The 17219-nt window shown below is 52.2% G+C and overlaps 1 protein-coding gene across 10 annotated transcripts in view; it reads left to right on the plus strand.

The window, feature by feature from the left end:
• LOC135235652 (BCAS3 microtubule associated cell migration factor-like) overlaps positions 1-17219 on the plus strand; it is a 170077-nt gene that overhangs the window by 7393 nt on the left and 145465 nt on the right. For all 10 annotated transcript variants that reach the window (XM_064301346.1, XM_064301348.1, XM_064301349.1 and 7 more), the window contains exons 6-8: positions 4374-4455; positions 8941-9013; positions 14409-14516. In XM_064301346.1, the coding sequence (XP_064157416.1) occupies positions 4374-4455; positions 8941-9013; positions 14409-14516 (263 nt within the window). The remainder of the gene's footprint in view (positions 1-4373; positions 4456-8940; positions 9014-14408; positions 14517-17219) is intronic.

Consider the following 17219-nt stretch of genomic DNA (forward strand, 5'->3'; position numbering starts at 1 on the left):
GTGGGGCTGGTAGATTGGGGCAGTAGATCTCCAGGAGCAGGGTGGGTCTGGTAGATTGGGGCAGTAGATCTCCAGGAGCAGGGTGGGGCTGGTAGATTGGGGCAGTAGATCTCCAGAGCAGGGTGGGCTGGTAGATTGGGGCAGTAGATCTCCAGAGCAGGTGAGCTGGTAGATTGGGGCAGTAGATCTCCAGAGCAGGGTGGGCGGTGATTGGGACAGTAGATCTCCAGGAGCAGGGTGGGTCTGGTAGATTGGGGCAGTAGATTCCAGGAGCAGGGTGGGGCTGGTAGATTGGGGCAGTAGATCTCCAGAGCAGGGGGTGGTAGATTGGGGCAGTAGATCTCCAGGGTAGGGTGGGGCGGTAGATTGGGGCAGTAGATCTCCAGGCAGGTGGGGCTGGTAGTTGGGGCAGTGAGTCCAGGAGCAGGGTGGGCTGGTAGATGAGGCGTAGATCTCAGGTGAGAGTGGGAGCTGCTCTGCAGGTCTCAGGGATTGGCAGGGACTGGCGTGGAGCAGCTCATGGACCCCATGGATAAATACGGCAGTTGGAAAAGAAAAGGCTTAAAGGGGCCGTCTAATACCACAGTAATGCTTTTTCTTTAATCATATTTTCCAAGAATCCCGATAACGGCGGTTGGTTGTCGTGTTTTTAATTTGTGTGAGAGTGTCTCCGGGTTGCTGTCGCTCTGTCGCTCAGTTCCAAACGGGGCAGCATACATTCTGGAATCACGAAAAAAAATGACGGAAAAAAAAAAACAAACGGCAAAAAACGATTTAGCGCATTAGTCTGATAGCCGATAATGGAGACGCTTGGTTAGGGCGTGGGCGGAGCGGTGATGCCCGCCAGCAGGGGCATTAGCCGCCGTAAACGCCGTCGTTCCTGCTCTCCGCTTAATTGTGTCTCCCCCCTGATCCGCCCGCTTTGTTTTATGGCCCCTGTAATCCGCCCCGCCGCGGCTGTAAAGTCTGCCCCGAGCACTTCTGCAGGAAACGGCGGCTTTAATCCGCCACTTTGAGGAGGCGATCGTCCGCGGATGCGCTTACGCGCTTAGAACAGGTGGATTATGGGCCGCGGTGCGACGACGCGTCACTCTCTGTAATGCAGCGGAGCGTGGGGAAACGGGAGTCTGTGGAACAAAAGCCCGTTTCAGTAAAGGACCCTTAACACAGACACAGTGGACTTAACACACACAGTGGCCTTAACACTGACACAGTGGCCTTAACACAGACACAGTGGCCTTAACACTGACACAGGGGCCTTAACACAGACACAGCGGCCTTAACACAGACACAGCGGCCTTAACACAGACACAGCTGCCTTAACGCAGAAACAGCTGCCTGAACGCAGACACAGTGGCCTTAACACAGACACAGTGGCCTTAACAGCGCAGGCGGCACCAGACACAGAGTCTTAACACAGCCTGGCCTTAACAAGACACAGTAGCTTAACGAGCACTTTCCTTAACACAGACACAGTGGCCTTAACACAGAGACAGTTGCCTTAACACAGACGCAGTGGCCTTAACACAGACACAGTAGTCTTAACGCAGGCCCATTGACCTTAACACAGACACAGTGGCCTTAATGCAGTCACAGTGGCCTTAACACAGAGACGGTTGCCTTAACACAGACGCAGTGACCTTAACGCAGACACATTGGCCTTAACGCAGACGCAGTGGCCTTAACGCAGTCACAGTGGCCTTAACGTGGGCATGGCGGCCCCAGCGCAGTGGTCTTCCTGCCGCGCTGGCAGCATTACGCGTGTGCAGAGTGTATGGGAGCGCTGGCAGCATTACGCATGTGCAGAGTGTATGGGAGCGCTGGCAGCATTACGCGTGTGCAGAGTGTATGGGAGCGCTGGCAGCATTACGCGTGTGCAGAGTGTATGGGAGCCTGGCAGCATTACGCGTGTGCAGAGTGTATGGGAGCGCTGGCAGCATTACGCGTGTGCAGAGTGTATGGGAGCACTGGCAGCATTACGCGTGTGCAGAGTGTATGGGAGCGCTGGCAGCATTACGCGTGTGCGGAGTGTATGGGAGCGCTGGCAGCATTACGCACGTGCGGAGTGTATGGCAACGCTGGCAGCATTACGCGTGTGCAGAGTGTATGGGAGCGCTGGCAGCATTACGCGTGTGCAGAGTGTATGGGAGCGCTGGCAGCATTACGCGTGTGCAGAGTGTATGGGAGCGCTGGCAGCATTACGCGTGTGCAGAGTGTATGGGAGCGCTGGCAGCATTACGCGTGTGCAAGTGTATGGGGCGCTGGCAGGCATTACGGTGTGCAGAGTGTATGGGAGCGCTGGCTGCATTACGCGTGTGCAGAGTGTATGGGAGCGCTGGCAGCATTACGCGTGTGCAGGGTGTATGGCAGCGCTGGCAGCATTACGCGTGTGCAGAGTGTATGGGAGCGCTGGCAGCGTTACGCGTGTGCAGAGTGTATGGGAGCGCTGGGAGCATTACGCGTGTGCAGAGTGTATGGGAGCGCTGGCTGGGCCCGCGGGCCTCCGGGCCTCTGGGGGCAGCGCTGGACGCTGTTTAAACAGGAAGCGCGAGCGCGGCCTGCGTTTTACACACACGGCTGCCCCTGAATAATGCATGTGTGGCGAGACGGGGCTGGAGCCGGCCTGAAGAGGCACTCGGAGTGTCTGCATGCTCCCTCCCGACGGGGGCTTTTACCGCACGGCTGGGTCTGTACTGCGCGGCTGGGTCTGTACTGCGCGGCTGGGTCTGTACCGCGCGGTCGCAGGCTGTCCACCGCAGTTGGGTCGGGTTGTTTTTCTCACAGTGCCATCAAGATCCGTCTTTGCCCCCCCCCCCACTTTCAGCCACTTCCTTGCATGAAAAGCATCTGGAGCGTGTGGTGATGCAGACTTAACTAGTGAACCTGTGAAGCCATGTTCCAAAAAGCGGGAGGAGTGAACATCCCAGCATGCATTGTACAGTCCTATATTCTTATTGGCTCATTGACAGACCCAATGGCTGCTGTATTTAAATCTGGCTTCTAGCCTGCTGTATGCTTCACCTTACCTGGTGATGCATTCCCACCTGTACACCAGTGTGCAGAACAGTGTCCAGTCGTGACTTTTTTTGGGCGTGTTCTGGGACTTCCTGTGGCCGAGCGCTCCCCCCTCCCTCGTGACTTCCAACAGGAAATGGAGAGGGAGAGAGAAACGGTCCCAAGGGCTCAGGTCATGCTCAGGCCCTTAAAATGCTTCACCCCCCTCCCCCCCCTCCCTCCCCAGCAGCCTCTTCCTAATGGCCCAAAATGACAGGATGGGGTCACCCGGCGCCTCTTTAATATTTAAACCCTTTTATTTAGGACTTTGGGATCCCCGTGTGTACCCCCCCCCAGGCACTGCTGTGAGTGTGAAATGCGTTTTTGTTTTTCTGTTGTACGCACAGATAATGTTCAGTTCCTTAACACTTGGCACGCAGCGCGTTCTGCGTGGTACCGTACACAGGACGGAGTGTAGCACAGTGGGTAAGGAACTGGGCTTGTAACCGAAAGGTCGCAGGTTCGATTCCCGGGTAAGGACACTGCCGTTGTACCCTTGAGCAAGGTACTTAACCGGCATTGCTTCAGTATATATCCAGCTGTATAAATGGATATAATGTAAAATGCTATGTAAAAAGTTGTGTAAGTCGCTCTGGATAAGAGCGTCTGCTAAATGCCTGTAATGTAATGTAATGTAATGTAGTAAACTCCTCGGAGTGATTTGGGGATGTACGCTGCTGCCTAACCTCTGGCCTGGTTCCCTGACCCCATTTCTCTCTGTGGTATGATGGCGGGGGGGGGGGTTTATGTACTTTACGCTCTTTCGGAGTCATCCTTCGTGGCTTTTTATCACTCTGGAGGTTCTGAGCTGAGGACCTGTGGGCTGTGACGGGCCACCAATAGGAGCTCGGGAAGCTGCGGCCGCTTCCTGCCGGCGTCTCTCTCTGTCTGTAGGCTGTTAGCATTGCTGCTCTGCTGGCACACTGTGTCTACAGAGCTGTGGGTGTAATGTGACTGTTATGCGAGGCTGCGTCTCTCTGTGATGATGCATCGGTGTCTCTCTCTGATGATGCGCTTGTGTGTCTCTGTGATGATGCACTTGTGTCGCTCTCTGATGGTGCACTTGTGTCGCTCCCTGATGATGCGTTTGTGTCTCTCTGTGATGATGCGCTTGTGTCTCTCTTTGATGATGCATTTGTGTCTCTCTGTGATGATGCGTTTGTGTCTCTCTGTGATGATGCATTTGTGTCTCTCTGTGATGATGCGCTTGTGTCTCTCTTTGATGATGCGCTTGTGTTTCTTTGTGATGATGCATTGGTGTCTCTCCCTGATGATGCGCTTGTGTTTCTTTGTGATGATGTGTTTCTATGTGTCCACAGCTCAGTGGAGAGGCGCAGGAGCTGTTCTCAGTGCGTCAGGGCCCAATACGGGCGGCCAGAGTCCTGCCTGCGCCACACATCAGTGAGTATTTCTCGACCCTTTCATTCTGCAGTGCCCTTATAATCAGGTGCACTAAGGGCAATAAGGGAGAGACTGAATCAGCTGTGCTGTGAGAGATTCTGTACATGCACACACACACAGGCACACACACACACACACACACATCCTCACACAACACACACAGACGCACACACGTCCTTACACACATGCACACACACACACATGCTCGCTCTCACTCGTACGCTCTCTTCTACTCACTGTAATGCGTTGGAAAGACTCAGAAGCAGCCTCCCTTGTTTAATGAAACACAGCGGGTTTCAGTTTTGTTTAGCTGTTTTTTGTTCTCCTGTGCAATGAAAGGTCCTCTGTTTGAGCTGCCAGAGCCCTGTTGGTCTTGTGCTCATCTTAGTCAGGCCTGTGAGATTACTGCAGGAACACGCCAAGCAAGCATCCCCCTGCAGCAGGGCATACAAGCACCCCCCTGCAGCAGGGCATACAAGCATCCCCTGCCCCCTGCAGCAGGGCATACAAGCACCCCCCTGCAGCAGGGCATACAAGCATCCCCCTGCAGCAGGGCATACAAGCATCCCCCTGCAGCAGGGCATACAAGCATCCCCCTGCAGCAGGGCATACAAGCATCCCCCTGCAGCAGGGCATACAAGCGTCCCCCTGCAGCAGGGCATACAAGCGTCCCCCCTGCAGCAGGGCATACAGGCACCCCCTGCCCCCTGCAGCAGGGCATACAAGCATCCCCCTGCAGCAGGGCATACAAGCATCCCCCTGCAGCAGGGCATACAAGCACCCCCCTGCAGCAGGGCATACAAGCGCCCCCCTGCAGCAGGGCATACAAGCATCCTTCTGTAGCAGGGCATACAAGCGCCCCCCTGCAGCAGGGCATACAAGCATCCCCCTGCAGCAGGGCGTACAAGCATCCCCCTGCAGCAGGGCATACAAGCATCCCCCCTGCAGCAGGGCATACAAGCATCCCCCCTGCAGCAGGGCATACAAGCATCCCCCTGCCCCCTGCAGCAGGGCATACAAGCACCCCCCTGCAGCAGGGCATACAAGCACCCCCCTGCAGCAGGGCATACAAGCACCCTCCTGCAGCAGGGCATACAAACATCCCCTGCAGCAGGGCATACAAGCATCCCCCTGCAGCAGGGCATACAAGCACCCCCCTGCAGCAGGGCATACAAGCATCCCCCCTGCAGCAGGGCATACAAGCATCCCCCCTGCAGCAGGGCATACAAGCATCCCCCCTGCAGCAGGGCATACAAGCACCCCCCTGCAGCAGGGCATACAAGCATCCCCCCTGCAGCAGGGCATACAAGCATCCCCTGCAGCAGGGCATACAAGCATCCCCCTGCAGCAGGGCATACAAGCATCCCCTGCAGCAGGGCGTACAAGCACCCCCCTGCAGCAGGGCGTACAAGCATCCCCCTGCAGCAGGGCGTACAAGCATCCCCCTGCAGCAGGGCGTACAAGCATCCCCCTGCAGCAGGGCGTACAAGCATCCCCCTGCAGCAGGGCATACAAGCATCCCCTGCAGCAGGGCATACAAGCATCCCCCTGCAGCAGGGCATACAAGCACCCCCTGCAGCAGGGCATACAAGCATCCCCCTGCAGCAGGGCATACAAGCATCCCCCCTGCTGCAGGGCATACAAGCACCCCCCTGCAGCAGGGCATACAAGCACCCCCCTGCAGCAGGGCAAACAAGCACCCCCCTGTAGCAGGGCGTACAAGCACCCCCCTGCAGCAGGGCGTACAAGCATCCCCCTGCAGCAGGGCGTACAAGCATCCCCCTGCAGCAGGGCATACAAGCATCCCCCTGCAGCAGGGCATACAAGCATCCCCCTGCAGCAGGGCATACAAGCATCCCCCTGCAGCAGGGCATACAAGCATCCCCCTGCAGCAGGGCATACAAGCACCCCCCTGCAGCAGGGCATACAAGCACCCCCCCTGCAGCAGGGCAAACAAGCACCCCCCTGCAGCAGGGCAAACAAGCACCTCCTGCAGCAGGGCGTACGAGCATCCCCCTGCCCCCTGCAGCAGGGCATACAAGCATCCCCCTGCAGCAGGGCATACAAGCACCCCCTGCAGCAGGGCATACAAGCATCCCCCTGCAGCAGGGCATACAAGCATCTCCCCTGCAGCAGGGCATACAAGCACCCCCCTGCAGCAGGGCATACAAGCACCCCCCTGCAGCAGGGCAAACAAGCACCCCCCTGCAGCAGGGCATACAAGCACCCCCCTGCAGCAGGGCATACAAGCACCCCCCTGCAGCAGGGCAAACAAGCATCCCCCTGCAGCAGGGCATACAAGCACCCCCCCTGCAGCAGGGCATACAAGCACCCCCCTGCAGCAGGGCATACAAGCATCCCCCTGCAGCAGGGCATACAAGCACCCCCCTGCAGCAGGGCATACAAGCACCCCCCTGCAGCAGGGCATACAAGCATCCCCCTGCAGCAGGGCATACAAGCATCCCCCTGCAGCAGGGCATACAAGCACCCCCCTGCAGCAGGGCATACAGGCATCCCGCCACAGCAGACCTCCCCAGGGCACCTGCGGCCCGCTGCGCTACGCGCTACAGGCGGAGCTGAGGAGCTGAATATCCGCGAGCGCGCGCGGCGTCAGCAGGGCTGTGCGTTCCCCTCCCCTCCTCTTGTCCTCTGTGCTCCTCTGCCCCGCGGAGCAGCACAACGGCGGCATTGAGCCGAGCCGGGAACGAGATCAGAGCTGAAGGGCCGGGATCAGAAGCAGCAGCAGACACAGGAGCAGGAGCCCAGCAGCGCTCCCTCTGCCCCCCCCCCCCCCTTTTGCAGAATCAGAGCGATCGTCCCGCCGGGGCCAGGGGGAGGGCAGAGGGGACCCGGGGGCCGCACAGGACAGCGCCGCGCCGCTATGCGGGGAACCGGTGGGGGGGGGGGGTGGGGCCCCTGCGTGAGCGGATTTGGAAAGCGCTGAATGTAGGTGTGGGGTTTTTAGCAAGTCCGGAGTTCCTGTCCACGAGAAACAGAGGGAGGGAGGGCAGGAGGGGGGGGGTCAGATCGCAGTTTTCTGGTCTGTCGTCGGGGGTAACGCCGCTGGTTGACGGGCAAGCTCTGACGGAAGTCATGTGACCCAAAGTCGATCCTATCGGACTAAGGTCGGGACCTGAGCTAAATTTGAGACTCTTCCTGTTAAACCTGTGCAGTGCACTTACAATATCTCTCAGGACATTTTTTAAATAGCGCATTATAATGCTGACACACACGCACATGCACGCACATACACACACACACGCGCACTCACACACACACACGCACATATACACACATGCACACACACGCACACTCACACTTGCAGACATGCACACACACACACATACACACACACATGCGCGCACGCACACTCACACACACATATACACCACACACACACACGCACGCACACACACGCGAAAGTAAGTAAAAAGGAAGGCAGTTACGGATTACATTCGTATTCAAATCAAATTTTTTCCCTGCGTGTGCGGAAAAGAGCAAGTTAGAGCAGCAAACGCTTAATGAAAGTCTGCAGTTCGTGCCGCCGCAGTTATCCCACATGAAAGATGTGATGTAACATCTGAAACTAATTCCGCGATATCAGATTGCAACTCGTGTAGTGTCATATCAGGACTTGTGGCGAATTCTGTGATGTAATATCATGAGCAGCGGGAGCTTCTCTAATGTAATATTGTGACTTGGAGCGGGTTTGTGTAATGTAATATCATGACTGGTGACAGCGCTGGAGAGGGAAACCTTTTTAAAGCGTTCAGGGGTTTGGGAGCAGTGGATTCGCTCTCACGCCACGGGGCCTGGGGGGTGCGGGGGGGGGGGGGGGATGGGGGTGGGGTGGTGGGGTGGTGGGAGGGGGGGTGGTACTCCTCCGGCTCACTCCTCTCTTGGTCCCGTCAGCTGAACGCCCACCTCATATAGGGGGTAGTTCCACAGCATCTTTGTCAGTCTGCACCCTTTATTCCCCAAATCGACCATTTTGAGTGATCTGTCCGTATAATGCATCACGTATGCGCCAGACGTTCCTCTATCAGACTCCTTTCCTCAAATGTACGGAATTACACGGCCTCCTCCTCTCCTCCAGAATGTTCTCTTTTTTTGGGGGGGGGGCTCCTCTCTCCCCCCTTGTGTTGGGGAAACTGGGGTGCTGTGTTTTGTGCCTCTGTGGGGAGCCCCAGCCTTGGTTTTCTTGGTGTTTTGGGGAGCGCTAGCTTTGTGTTGACGGGAAGCAAACTCCCTTTTTGTTTCGTTTCGTTTCGTTTCGTTTCGTTTCGTTTGGCTGGAGAAACGGTTTCAGGCCGTTATTCGACTGCAGAGCAGCAGCTGTAATGTGATCAGCAGACTTCCTGCTGTGGGAACAGCTAGTTGCAGTGAGATGAGTGGGTGGACAGGCTGCTTCTAATTCTCATGGTTGGTGAAAGTGCTTCTTTGTTTCCCCCCCCACACCCCCTCCATGACCCCCCTCCCCTGCAGGTCCTCTGGAGATGGACGGCTTCGCAGACAAGAGACCCCTCCTCGCCGTGTGCAAGGCAACCGGGTCCTCTGGGTGAGTGACATCACTTCCTCCCCACTGTCGTTCCCCTTGTACAGGAAGTTTAAAAAAATAAATTAAAAAAAGCGGTGAAACAAATAGTGACACAAAGTGGAGGAACGGCTTTTACAGACTGAAATATATGCGATGCAGGACAGTAACTGATTCAGTAACGTGCGTCTATGGGCCTGCCTGTCCCTTCGCTCGTTGGAAAGTGGCTAAACCGTGAACTGTGAGTGGGATGCTTCTATCGCACGGTGCACGGGACGAGTAGCACATGTCCTGTAAACAAACAGAGCACAGGGACACATCGTCTGTGCTGCCCCCCAGACTTCCCTCCACACAAGTCATATCTAAGCCACCCCCCCCCCCCCCCACACCCCTCTGGCACGTCTCCTGAGCGTTGACCTTCTCCAGAGCTGCTAGAACTCATTCTGCTGCTTGGTGAAGATATTCACTCTGAAGAAAAACGAGCAAAGTACTTCTGCCTGGGCAAGTTACTCATCAAAACACATTCCCTGAAGTTCAGTTTGAGATGAAAATGGACTCTTCAAAAAAAATAATAATTGAAATCCCTCTCATAACCTCAGTTTGAATGTCATTTGTAAGATTCAGGAAGACTGCTGTTGAGTGTTGAGAGGGAAGGAGGTCATAAATCCTCTCTAAGTGACCGGGAGACACTCTGACACGGAGACGGCGTTGGAGACGGCCTGGCGTTGTGCTGGTCTGGCATTTACGCTAATGCAGAAAACACGACCGTTTAAAAACCATGACACCCCAACCTCCGGCAGAACGTGGCGCCTGTCCCGTTCCCGCGCCAGTGTTCTGCAAATAGCTTTGCGAGTTGAAAGAAACCACGGAGCACATTTGAATATTTTTTTTCTCTTCTGTCTTTTATTTTCCGTCAGGCGGCTTCCTCGCAGTTTTCAGTTTAGCGCGTAATCACTTTGAAATAACGGCTTTTTGTTAGCCGGCGGAAAGGATGGCGCGGTGACACGCGGGTGGAAAAGCGAGCGCGGACTTGGCTCGCGAGCTACCGGCAGCTCTGGACTTAGATTACAGAACCTGCTAATGAAAGGAGAGACGGCGGAACGCAGCCGCGGGTTAGCGGAAACCCGGCCAGGCTCGCTCATCATCATCTCATCGGTGGAAAAGGATTACGCCTTAAGTCCCAAACAATGCATGGACATGGGGATTTTCCTTAAAGCGGGGTACATATGTGTCCCATCATGCTTTGCACCGGAGCCAGCAGGGCTTGTAAGTGAGTAAAGGATGCCTGAGCCCGTGCGATTTCCCCCTCCCGAATCAGCGCCGTGTTAGAACCAGCCTGGCGCTGCAGTCTGTCTTTTCTTTCAATTAGCGCCGCACGCATTTCAGTTTGGATCGCCAGTGGTCCTGCGGAACGCATTACGCAGACTCGGTCAACGCGGACTGTGGGGGGTGGGGGCGGGGGGGGGGGGCAAAAGACTGCTGTCTCACCGAAGGCAAACTGTAAATTTTTTTTTAAAAAAACAGAAGACGTTGCGCTCTTTTATTGAATGCAGACAGCGCTGCCTCATAGAACCTTCTCCCTTCATACAGAACACAGACGCCACGCTTCAACCATGTACGGTTTCGCAATAAAATAAATTGGACGCTGAAGCGCCGAAACCTCGGTTCTTGTGCGGTTGTTCAGCGTGGGTGTGAAGTGTGCCACTGATAAGGAGTCTGCATTAGTCCCCGCTGACCGCCCACCCACCCCGTTCAGAACGTCGGCCCACCGGCCCCGTGCCCCCTCCCTAATGTGTAAACTCGCCCTCTAAACCGGACCGCGTGCGTGTCTCCCACTTCGGCTAGAGATCTGCGGGGGGCAGCGTCGCGCGGGAATTGCTGCAAGCATCAGCGACAATAATGTAGCGGTAATTCTGAGGGCAAAAAGGGGCTTTACGCTTCTGATAACCGCAAATGCTCTGTTTGTACCGCTGTCCCTAATTGTCCTTATCCCGATTCTGGCCGTCTCGCTAATCCCGGTCATTAATTACAGTAAAATAAAAACTCACCAACAAAACAGTTTTAGGGAGACTTAGCCAAAGCCTATTGTGATATTAAGCCCTGCTTTCCATTGCATTTCCAATAGCGTTTCAGACATTATATGTGCGTTTATCCTGTCTAAAGTGTATTAAATCCAAATCCGGAATCCTCACACAGTATGACAGAGAAGATGGATTGCGAGCTTTGAAAAGTGATGCTTTTTCTGACAGCAGGAGGGTGAGCCTGCCCCCCCCCCCCTCTCTCTCTGAGGGCCTGAAAAACCACAGGGTCTTGCTCAGATCAGTGTTCAATAAACCTGTTTATAATCTGCAGTAGATTGATTCGACGTTCTCTTCGTGTTTGGTGGGAATATGACGTTTTTCCACAAGAGCATTTTATGTACATATAGAGAATTGTAATCAACTACTAGTGTCATAAATGATTTTCCATGGCATGATCACCGCTATTTGCAGTTTAGTGTCGTAGGACAGATGCAGGCTACAGGCACTGCTCTTGACGGAAAAATAATTTGAAGATGATGACATTTGTGCTAACGTTAGGGTATAGGTTTCGTTCCAGCAACAGAGATTGGATCGCTGTATTACCAAAAAGACCACATCCCGATTCGCGCTGCACGTTGCACGCTATGTTACTCGGACAGAAAATTGGCAAATTAAAAATCTAAAGCTACAGTGGTGACAGTAGACGTTTTGAGCCCGTTGGCTATGGGCCCAGTTAAGTAATGAATATTAATGTTTGCTTTCCGCTTTTTAGTTCAGTTCTGTAGTTTAAAGAGTTGAAGCGCGCGAGCGGCTGTCCGTCAGTAGGCTGTATAGGGGCAGTCCTCTTGGTTCAGTAGAGAACACAGTAAAGACACCTAAGAATAAAACAAAATAAAAATCCCTAACGCGTTTTCAGTGTGCCCTGAAAGGAAGGGCGAGAAGGCGAGGCCGTGGAGGAGTCGGCTCTGAGCGGGAGAATTTTTGTTTTTGGCAGCGCTGCCGACGCGGAGCCGCGGCTGAACTTTTTACCCTAACGGCTCTGCCCCTAATGCTCGCGGCTGCCGGAATCAAAGCCGCCCCGCAGGCGCGGGCTGCCCTCTGATGTGGCCAGCGTTTGTTGTGTGTTCGAGGGTTGGGTTTGGAGAGAGCTGCATAAAGAGAGAAGGGAAAAAAGCGGAATATTGTGACAGGATTTTTTTCAAAAATGTCTCAGTTACCACCCACCTCACTTGTTGCCTACAAAAATAGAGTAATTGTTTTCATCTGTGTTTTTTTGTCTCGCTCTGAAATAACTGTTATAAATCAATATGTCACAGCAACCAATGACTGATCTCTGGCCAAAAATTAGCTTCTCGTTTTGTCTCCCCTTTTTATTTTAAACGCTTATGAATGAGCATTACATGTTTATTATTCCCGGTAGGAATTACAACCATTTTCAGCACACTTTAGAGGTGACCTACTTACATGCTTTACTGTATTTGTAGTTCCTGTCCTTCTCTACTAGTTTGTAAAAGTAAATAGAGGCAAATTTCACGTAGTAGTTTTTATTCAGTATGCCTTTAATACATCTAAGAAAACACACCCTTTAAAATGGGATTTAACATTTCAGTGTGTTTAATAGAGCACTTTCTGGATCTACATATGTACACACACTAAATTTAATGCTATCGGTTTTCAGTTGGCACAGGCAGTGTTTGTGTAAGGTGAAGAATATTTTAGATGCTTACAGAAGTTTCTGACGACCTGCCAATGGCTGGTGTATGGAGGCATTCATGGGTTTGTGGTTTATAGGGGAAAAATACACTTAAAATAACTTGTTTCTCCAGAGATTTTACCCGTGCATATTACCTGATATGTATATGTATATATACACTCCTGGGCAAAAAAAAATGGGCCAATCCCAAAATGGCAAAATATTAAGCTTTTAATGGTCTTAACAACAAATCATTGGTCAGAAAAATAGCAAGCAGAAGATTAGCAAGCTCATATATATATACATATATATATACATATATATATATATGTATATATATATGTGTTTTATTTTTGGTTGTAAAAAAGGGTATATGGAAAGAAGTAGTCATGTAAGTTACTTATTACGCTGACTTTATTACAGTGTATCTCGGAAGCGAGACTGATTCAGGGGCGCTGTTGCGCACTAGGTCACTGGCATTTACTGCCGGCCGTTATGAAAACCTTGTATTATTTCTCCCGTTTCCAGACCTCGTAATTGTCTAGTCATTTTCAGGGTGCTTATAAAATATTAACTGCCGTCCGAAAGTGGCGACGTCCCCCCTGTAAATTAATGTTTAATAGTTCTCCTTAGGCGTGCTTTTGCGCGTGGTAAGCCACACGAAGCAAGCGGTTTTCCCTCCGCGTCCGGTCCGCTCAGGTTAATAAAATAAAACGTACGGAATTAAAAGGCCCAAGTCTGTCGAAGTATTTCATCTGGGGAGCTGCACGTGCATGCGATTGGGTGAGTTAAAATAACAGATGTTGCCCCGATCACGATGCGCGCGGGGATGAAACATGACGTATAATAACCAACGTAAACCAAAATGCTGCTAAAATTAACATTTAAAACCAGCTGTAAAAGCCATAAATGGCCTTGTGATGGCTGGACTGTTCTTGCAACGCCATTGGATGATAAACTGAAAGAACGGTCATTTTTATTGGCGTGCTATTCTGCGAGGATATGGATTTAGCAGGTGGGCTGCATGGTTGGTTAATAACAGTGTAACCGGTGATTAAAGCTGGGTAATTGATATCCAGGAAACATGTGTTTGTGTGTGTGCGTGCGCCAAGTGAACTCTGCAGAATTCAGAGGTCATCTGTACTGTTTGAGCTGGAATATGGAGCCTGTTCTCAAAGAGAGTATAAATGATTTGTCTTCTACTCTGAAGGAACAGTTTTGTTTACGTTGTGCTTGATGCAGTGGCTGCTGCTTGATCTAGCGGTCTCTTTCGTTAATGGCCAGGTTTCTTTCGCGTGTGGCCAGTCTGATAGATCGTAATTAATTCATGAGTGTTTCTGTCCTGGCGAGTTACCAGTCCGGCATTCTAATGTGATTTGTTATAGCGTTTGTAATTGACTGTACGCTTGTACATAAAGTTTTTGAACGGACACAGCTGTGGTAGCACTGGCTGCGTAGCGGCATTCATCGTGCATTGCAATGACTCCCGGACTGAGAACCGCATTTCCCATCATTGCACGTGTGCGTGCGTGCGTGCATGCGCGTGTGTGTATGTGTGTGTATGTGTGTGAGAGTGTGTGTACTGCGTGCCTGCGTGTGTGCCTGCGTGCATGCGCGTTTGTGTGTGTATGTGTGTGAGAGTGTGTGTACTGCGTGTGTGTGTGTTTAGTACTGCCTCTGATGAGTGTGTGTATGTCCCCTGTAGGACCAGTCTTCCGTACTGCTGTGTGGATCTGTACTCTCTGCGCTCAGGGGAGATGGCCAAATCCATCCAGTTCAAAACTCCCATCTACGACCTTTCCTGCAACCAACGGTACAGCCAGCCGCCGCTCTGTCCCTCTGCTACAGTACAGCAGAGACACAGTCCCATACACCAATGCACAGTCTCAGTGTGTTACAGTACAGCAGAGACACAGTCCCATACACCAATGCACAGTCTCAGTGTGTTACAGCAGAGACACAGTCCCATACACCAATGCACAGTCTCAGTGTGTTACAGTACAGCACAAACACAGTCCCATACACCAGTGCACAGTCTCAGTGTGTTACAGTACAGCAGAGACACAGTCCCATACACCAATGCACAGTCTCAGTGTGTTACAGTACAGCAGAGACACAGTCCCACACACCAATGCACAGTCTCAGTGTGTTACAGTACAGACACAGTCCCATACACCAATGCACAGTCTCAGTGTGTTACAGCAGAGACACAGTCCCATACACCAATGCACAGTCTCAGTGTGTTACAGTACAGACACAGTCCCATACACCAATGCACAGTCTCAGTGTGTTACAGCAGAGACACAGTCCCATACACCAATGCACAGTCTCAGTGTGTTACAGTACAGCACAGACACAGTCCCATACACCAATGCACAGTCTCAGTGTGTTACAGCAGAGACACAGTCCCATACACCAATGCACAGTCTCAGTGTGTTACAGTACAGCAGAGACACAGTCCCATACACCAATGCACAGTCTCAGTGTGTTACAGTACAGCACAGACACAGTCCCATACACCAATGCACAGTCTCAGTGTGTTACAGCAGAGACACAGTCCCATACACCAGTGCACAGTCTCAGTGTGTTACAGTACAGCACAGACACAGTCCCATACACCAATGCACAGTCTCAGTGTGTTACAGCAGAGACACAGTCCCATACACCAATGCACAGTCTCAGTGTGTTACAATACAGCACAGACACAGTCCCATACACCAATGCACAGTCTCAGTGTGTTACAGCAGAGACACAGTCCCATACACCAATGCACAGTCTCAGTGTGTTACAGCACAGACACAGTCCCATACACCGATGCACAGTCTCAGTGTGTTACAGCACAGACACAGTCCCATACACCAATGCACAGTCTCAGTGTGTTACAGTACAGCCAGACACGTCCCATACACCAATGCACAGTCTCAGTGTGTTACAGTACAGCACAGACACAGTCCCATACACCAATGCACAGTCTCAGTGTGTTACAGCAGAGACACAGTCCCATACACCAATGCACAGTCTCAGTGTGTTACAGCACAGACACAGTCCCATACACCAATGCAGTCTCAGTGTGTTACAGCACAGACACAGTCCCAAACACCAATGCACAGTCTCAGTGTGTTACAGTACAGCACAGACACAGTCCCATACACCAATGCACAGTCTCAGTGTGTTACAGTACAGCACAGACACAGTCCCATACACCAATGCACAGTCTGTGTGTTACAGCACAGACACAGTCCCATACACCAATGCACAGTCTCAGTGTGTTACAGTACAGCACAGACACAGTCCCATACACCAATGCACAGTCTCAGTGTGTTACAGCAGAGACACAGTCCCATACACCAATGCACAGTCTCAGTGTGTTACAGTACAGCACAGACACAGTCCCATACACCAATGCACAGTCTCAGTGTGTTACAGTACAGCAGAGACACAGTCCCATACACCAGTGCACAGTCTCAGTGTGTTACAGCAGAGACACAGTCCCATACACCAATGCACAGTCTCAGTGTGTTACAGTACAGACACAGTCCCATACACCAATGCAGTCTCAGTGTGTTACAGCACAGACACAGTCCCAACACCAATGCACAGTCTCAGTGTGTTACAGTACAGCAGACACAGTCCCATACACCAATGCACAGTCTCAGTGTGTTACAGTACAGCACGACACAGTCCCATACACCAATGCACAGTCTGTGTGTTACAGCACAGACACAGTCCCATACACCAACGCACAGTCTCAGTGTGTTACAGTACAGCACAGACACAGTCCCATACACCAACGCACAGTCTCAGTGTGTTACAGTACAGACACAGTCCCATACACCAATGCACAGTCTCAGTGTGTTACAGTACAGCACAAGACACAGTCCATACCCAATGCACAGTCTCAGTGTTGTTACAGCACAGACACAGTCCATACCACCAATGCACAGTCTCAGTTGTTCAGCCAGACATGCAGTCCCATACACCAATCACAGTCTCCAGTGTGGTTACAGTACGCACTGACACGTCACAACACCAATGCACAGTCTCAGTGTGTTACGCAAGCCAGTCCCATACACCAATGCACAGTTCAGTGTGTTAGAATCAACAAGACCGTCCATACACCAATGCACAGTCTCAGTGTGTTACAGCAGAGACACAGTCCCATACACCAATGCACAGTCTGTGTGTTACAGCAGAGACACAGTCCCATACACCAATGCACAGTCTCAGTGTGTTACAATACAGCACAGACACAGTCCCATACACCAATGCACAGTCTCAGTGTGTTACAGCAGAGACACAGTCCCATACACCAATGCACAGTCTCAGTGTGTTACAGCACAGACACAGTCCCATACACCAATGCACAGTCTCAGTGTGTTACAGCACAGACACAGTCCCATACACCAATGCACAGTCTCAGTGTGTTACAGTACAGCACAGACACAGTCCCATACACCAATGCACAGTCTCAGTGTGTTACAGTACAGCACAGACACAGTCCCATACACCAATGCAC

The sequence above is a fragment of the Anguilla rostrata genome, chromosome 12, assembly GCF_018555375.3.
Source record: "Anguilla rostrata isolate EN2019 chromosome 12, ASM1855537v3, whole genome shotgun sequence".
NCBI classification, from domain to species: Eukaryota; Metazoa; Chordata; class Actinopteri; order Anguilliformes; family Anguillidae; genus Anguilla; species Anguilla rostrata.